This window comes from Setaria italica, chromosome IX, assembly GCF_000263155.2.
Source record: "Setaria italica strain Yugu1 chromosome IX, Setaria_italica_v2.0, whole genome shotgun sequence".
NCBI classification, from domain to species: Eukaryota; Viridiplantae; Streptophyta; class Magnoliopsida; order Poales; family Poaceae; genus Setaria; species Setaria italica.
This window is the reverse complement of record NC_028458.1, coordinates 39,327,463-39,333,913: the sequence shown is the minus strand read 5'-3', so window position 1 is coordinate 39,333,913 and position 6,451 is coordinate 39,327,463. Positions and strand designations below refer to the sequence as shown.

Genomic DNA, 6,451 nt, shown 5'->3' with positions numbered 1-6,451 from the left:
AACACGCCCACTTTGTTCCCTCGAAGGAAAGGGTCCAGTTGTGCCGCATGCATCTACCTTTCTGAAAAACAAGGAAGACTGCAGTAAGACTGTAAGAGCACTTGCTTCTCTTCTGGTGTACCATTCAGAGCACTTGCGGCATTCATAGCAAGATTACCAAACAATTCTGAGCATGCCACAATCAGAGCACTTGCGGCATATAACTCCCCAGCAAGTTATCTGCCCGCCAGCAGAATGAAGCAGCTGCTACCACTGCACTATCATCTTATCGATCAGTAGATAATATGTGTGTACCCTTGATAAACTGAAACGTGCATATATGTATGCGCCTCACGAAAAATTACTATCTAAGACCGAAGAATGGACTAAGCGAAGGAAACAAAAAAAAAACATCTCTGTACGTGTCCGGATGAAACTAAAGATGGGCACGCTAACAACATCATAACGAACCCACCGATCGTACATCCGGACGATGCAATGCAAGAGATGAGATCGATGGTGGCGCGCCAGCCTCTTCTCTTCCTCCTTCACAGTTCACACCACCTGCAGTATTGTCAGCATTACACCTCCCCACCTGCCAGTATACATACATACACACACTTTAGTCAGCATTAAGCCTCAAAATATATGTGCACTACCATCTTATTTCTCATAAAAGAGAACTAGCTAGCCACCTTCTTGTTATGAGTTATGACCACAAAATACAATCAGACACTCATTAATCATGTCCAGCACTTGACCACACATCTACATGACCTACATGCTTCTACTATGACTTTGCGTGACAAAATTAATCTACACGAGACAAACAATGAAGCTGGAAAATTAAATAGCCATATATACATCAGCATGTATAGCTTAACCTACATACAAGCAGGAGCAGGCATAAACATTGTGTGCTACCAAATTACTGTTCAGAAGAAAGAAATAATACATATTCCAGGAATTAGAATCCTCTTCTATGGGAAAATTTCAAAAATATAGTGGAAAGAACATCTCCTGCAGACTATATATTCCCAAATCTATCTTCAAGTTCAGAACCTGCAGGTTTCCATTCTTGATCTAATCAAATTCAGTTCCGAAGACATATTCAGTACTACTCAACAGATGAACTTATCCCAGCTGAGCAATGACAAGCACATCCACAAATGTAGCTTACATACAAGCAGAAGCAGGCATACACCGCATGCATATACATTGTGCTACAAAAGTTACTGTTCAAGAGAAAGAAATGATATATATTCCAGGAATTAGAACCTTCTGTGGGAAAAGTTCATATATGCAGTGGAACCTCTAATCAAACAACTTTTTATTCTCCTAATAGAAAGGACATCTGCTGGCTGTATACCCTAATCCATCTTCAACTTCGGAACCTCTACTCAAATAACTTTTCATTCTTGGTTTTGAATCAAATTCAATTTCAAAGACATATTCAGTACTAGTCACAAATGAACATATTTCCAGCTAAATTAATAATAACTCGAAACATGAGCATAGACTATAGGGTACAAGAACTTTATTAGATGCATGCAACGACTATATTATAGAAACAGATCATAATCCAGACCTAAACTAGGCCCAAATATGGCACACCAGGAACATCAAACCTGGTAGCCCGTTCACACGTGCTACAAAATCAAGTCTGAATTCAAAAACTAGCAAAATAGCAAATAATATCACAATCACAGCACCTGCACATGTACTACTAGCTACGGAGTAGTACATTACACAGCAAGCTACTCGGTGACACAATTCTGCGGTGCATACATGCACAACAGTGTTAATTGCTTGCATAGAACTTGCCAGCAGGTAGACTGGAAGGAAAAACACGCATGAATGAAGCTTCAAGGATATTCAAGAAATGCAAAAAAGAAATTCAAGGAATGTCTAATTCAAGAGGGGATAGACGACACCCATAGACTACAGTAGCACTTGCTTGACGTTTTAGTAGCAAGGCATGCACGCATGCCAATAAAGAACGGGCCAATTACTGTTTAAACGAAATAAAGAACGTCTCCTCTATACCCAAATCTACTCTTCAAGTTCGATCGATCAGAACCTCTACTCAAACAAGTGCTTCATTCTTGGTCTTGAATCAATGCAAATTCATTTTCGCGAAGACGTATGCAAACTATGGAGTCAGTAATTAGTCACAGGACAGGAGTGATGTACACGCCTTCTGCCGTTTTAGTCGAATTCTGTAGCAACAGCGATCATCTTAATACTCCTTCCATTAATTAGTTTGTCCTAAACGTCGTATATTTAAGGACGGAGGTAGTACTAAGGTAGTGCAGTCTAGCAGAGGCGAGGGATTTGATTTTGACATATACCTGCGGCTGCAGCTGCTGCGATGAGCGCGGGCGGCAGCTCCCAAGCGAGAAGGGAGGGCGAAGAGATGGACGCCATCCCGTGCGGCGCGCGCCCCAGCACCTCCTTAGCAAGCCTGTCGACGCCGAAGAGGTAGCCGTCGAGGAAGAAGTAGAGGACGTTGGGGTTGTTGGGGTGGATGAGCGCGACGACGGGTTCCTCGTACTCCGGCAGCCCGGCGGCCTTGTAGGTGTCGGAAGACCAGATGTCGGCGAAGGAGAGATCGGGCTCGAGGCTCCACCCAAAGTCCGCCTCCGGATCAAGGAGCGTGAGCACGGTGAGGGTGGGCGCGCCCTCCCGAGCCTCGTCCATGTGTCCGCAGGCCATCTGGACCCAGCGGAAGGTTCCGTCGACGAGCTGCACGCGGCGGCGGAAGGCGAGCGGAATCTCGGCGGAGCAGTAGCTGCAGAAACCGTGGCGACGATCGGACTGGTCGGAGTCATCGGAGTCGAAGCCGTAGGCGTCGGCAGCTTCGTCGTCGACGTGATCCGGGAGGCGGACGAAGGCCATGTTGGGGTTGTCGGCGAAGGGATCGCAGGAGAGGAGCCCCGCGGTGGCGGCGGTGTCGACCCACCAGAGCTTGCCGTCGTGGGGGATGACGTCGTCAAAGGCCCAGGTGCGGCTGGGCAGTGGGTTGTTGACGTCCCTGGTGACCCAGTTGCCGGTCTGGGACGAGAAGCAGTGCAGCCGAGCGGCGGGGCTGTCGACGAGGTACTGGAAGCCGACGACCATGAAGCCGCCGTTGGGCGCGGAGATGACGCCGGGGCTGGCGGAGCTGAGGACGCCGGTGCCGGGGAGGCGGTGGGCGGTGCCGGAGATGACGTCGAGGACGAAGTACTCCGGGTTGGCGGGAGGGAGGTGCGGCGGCGTCGGTGTCGGCGCCGCGACGGTGAGGAGGAGCCCGGCGGAGAGGTCGGCGGCGAGGACGCGGTGCGGGTTGGGGTTGGCGGGGGAGACGCGCGTGGAGACGGTAAGGCGGGCGAGGCTCGGCGGCGGGGCGAGCGTGAGGCGGAGGTCGGCGCCGTCCGGGAGGCGGTTGACGCGCAGGACGCGGGGGAGGATGATCCAGGACGGCTGCGCCATGATTGGAGCAAAAGGGATTGAAGGAAGGGGGGATCGGATTGAAGGAAGGGGGGATCGGATTGCTTTGGTTTGCTTGTGGTGTGGTCACGACTCACGACGACCAGCACATCTCAAACAAGTAGGCAAGGCAACGAGGGGGGAGGCCAGCAAGGCAACGAGGCAAGTGCAAGGATGACTTGGTACGCCACCCCCTGCCGAGGGAGGATGAGAGGAGGCGAGGAGCGTGTGGGGAAATCGGAAATGAAACGGAGGAGATCGAGCCCACCGACCCTGGGAATTGGATCCATGGGACATGCAACCATGGCTTGCCGCAAACGTGGTATCCCGAACACGGTGCTCTAGTTTGCCCGTTTATTAGCGACTACTCCCTCCGTTCCAAATTGTAGTATAGTTTGTTTTAGCTTTTTTTCAAAAAATGGAATTGTCTCCGACCTCTGCGACCACACACAGCCAAGCCAAGTTCTTACAGTAAATTCAGCTTAATAGATTATCACTAAAATGAAAATAAAGTTCACTTGTCTTGAGGGAAAAAATGATACACTAAGTCTATTATTGCTTCTCCATCTGTTCTTGGCGAAGATATCCAAAGCGACGACTTCCAACGTTTTGCTCGCCACTCGAACCATTCCCTTGTATCTTCATGTTGCAACACAGACCAAAATCGTAGCCAATAAACTGCCCTGAATACCGCCTGCATAAAAGAGGTGAACTTTTTTTTCTTAAAAATTATATCATTTCGAGTACACCAAATCACCCACATAAGAGCAACAACCCCCACAAAGATCAAACGTCTTATCTTATTATCTATGCCCGTTAACCAATTCCGTAGCATATGATTTATAGACCTAGGTGGGATCAACCCGGTAGCAATATAAACAATCCTCCAAATAGCTTTTTCATGATGACAATCAAAAAATAGATGCTTGATTGTCTTATTACTATCACAAAAGCAACATTTTTTACTACCCTTCCAATTTCTCTTGACTAGATTATCATCTGTTAATATTACACCCCGCTGGATGAACCAAAGGAAAACCTTTATTTTTAGAGGAATTTTCAATTTCCAAATAAAATTTTAGGTGTAAGGGATACCATGGTTCATCATATATTCATCATATATGTACCCGAATCGAAAACATGCCGTTATTATGTAGCTCCCAATGGAACATGTCTCTCTCAGTAGTTAGCTGAGCTACTTTAGCCACCAGGTTATTCCAAGCCACCAATTTATCCCCAATTAATGCCCTTTGAAAGGAAATAATTAGTGGCATTTGATTCATAACATTAGTCACGGTCCCGTGAGGATAGTAGGTAATATTATACAAACTTGGGAGTTGCTCTTTAAGTGGTTTTGACCCTACCCAAGTATCTTCCCAGAATCTATTTTGCGAACCAACTTTTATTTTGAATGTCTCGCATCCTAGAAAATCTTCCCTGACTTTTAATAAACCTTTCCAAAAATGTGAATCCCAGGTTTAATTTTAACCTGCATCAAACATTTCGAACTCAAATATTTAGTTCTAAGTAAGGTCTGCCAGGTCCCTCTTCATTGAGTAATTTGAATAACCATTTGCTTAGGAGGTATTTGTTTTGAATCCAAAGATCTGTTATTCCCAACCCTCCTTGGTCTTTGTGTCGACACAAGATATCCCATTTGGCTAGGCAATATTTTTGTTTGTTATTGTTGCCTTGCCAAAAGAATCTTGACCGATAGAAATCCAGATTTCTTAGGACCCTTTTGGGATTTCGAAAAAAGACATCATGAATATAGGAAGGCTGCTCAGCACTGAATTTAATAACACCAGCCTACCACCATATGATAGGTGTTTTGCCTTCCAAGTACCTAGTTTTTGTTTGAATCTATCCTCAATTGCACCCCAATCCGCATTACGGAGTTTACAATGGTGCATCGGGATTCCTAAGTACATGAAAGGAAGATCCCCTCAATCACATCCAAATACCTCAGTATAATGTTGTTCGTAATATTTTGCCTCTCCATAACAAAAAAAATATCACTCTTGTGAAAGTTAATTTTGAGACCTGACAACTGTTCTAAGACACTGAGAAATAATTTCATAGTTTTAGCTTGCTCCAAGTCATTATCTATGAATATGTTTGTATCATCTGCATATTGCAGAATAGATAACGCATCATCCACCAAATGAGGAATGACCCCTTTAATTTGGCCATCTTCCTTTGCTCTCTTAATCAAAATAGAGAGCATGTCTGCCACAATATTAAATGATATTGGTGATATAGGATCTCCTTGTCTAAGACCTTTTTTGGTTCGGAAGTAGTGCCCAATGTCATCATTAATTTTGATGCCCACACTCCCTCCTGAAACAAAATTTTCAATCCATATGCACCATTTCTAGCTAAACCTCTTAATTCTTAGAGTTTGCTGGAGAAAAGACCATTTTACTTTATCATAGGCCTTCTCAAAATCAATTTTGAGTATCACTCCATTAAGTTTCTTTGAATGTAATTCATGAATGGTTTCACGTAAAATCACAACACCTTCCATAGTGTTTCTTCCAGGCATGAATGCTGTTTGAGAAGGTTTGACCACTTTGCTAGCCACTCCCATGAGTCTATTGGTAGCAACCTTAGTAAAAATTTTAAAGCTTACATTAAGCAAGCATATGGGTCTATATTGTTGTATTTTTGTTGCCTCAGTTGTCTTTGGAAGTAGTGTGATGACTCCAAAAATTAAGACTATGTAACAGGAGACACCCTTCAAAAAAATCTCTGAAAAGTGCCATCAAGTCCGATTTTATAATTTCCCGGGCCGGGAGATTTATTATGTTCCATCTGGAACACCGCCTCCTTTACTTCCTTCTCTATGAAAGGTGCCGTGAGGAGGTTATTTTCCTCCTCTGACACCTGAGGTATGTCTTGCTTATGATATTCCACCAGGCTAAAATTATTTTCTTCTGGTGGTCCAAAAAGACCCTTATAATAATTTGTGTTATACACTTTTAATTCAGCATCACCAACAATA

At 44.8% G+C, this 6,451-nt stretch overlaps 1 protein-coding gene across 1 annotated transcript; it reads right to left on the bottom strand.

The window, feature by feature from the left end:
• Positions 1-560: 560 nt before the first annotated feature.
• LOC111258468 lies at positions 561-3,450 on the bottom strand. The gene is made up of 2 exons (XM_022829748.1): positions 2,331-3,450; positions 561-574 (listed from the first exon to the last, which is right to left on the bottom strand). Exons 1-2 carry the CDS (start codon positions 3,448-3,450, stop codon positions 561-563), a joined length of 1,134 nt encoding a protein of 377 aa, XP_022685483.1.
• Between the last annotated feature and the right edge of the window lie 3,001 nt (positions 3,451-6,451).

Bases quoted from the DNA above. Each gene is read 5' to 3' on its own strand.
- LOC111258468 (XM_022829748.1), bottom strand. From the start codon at position 3,450: ATGGCGCAGCCGTCCTGGATCATCCTCCCCCGCGTCCTGCGCGTCAAC.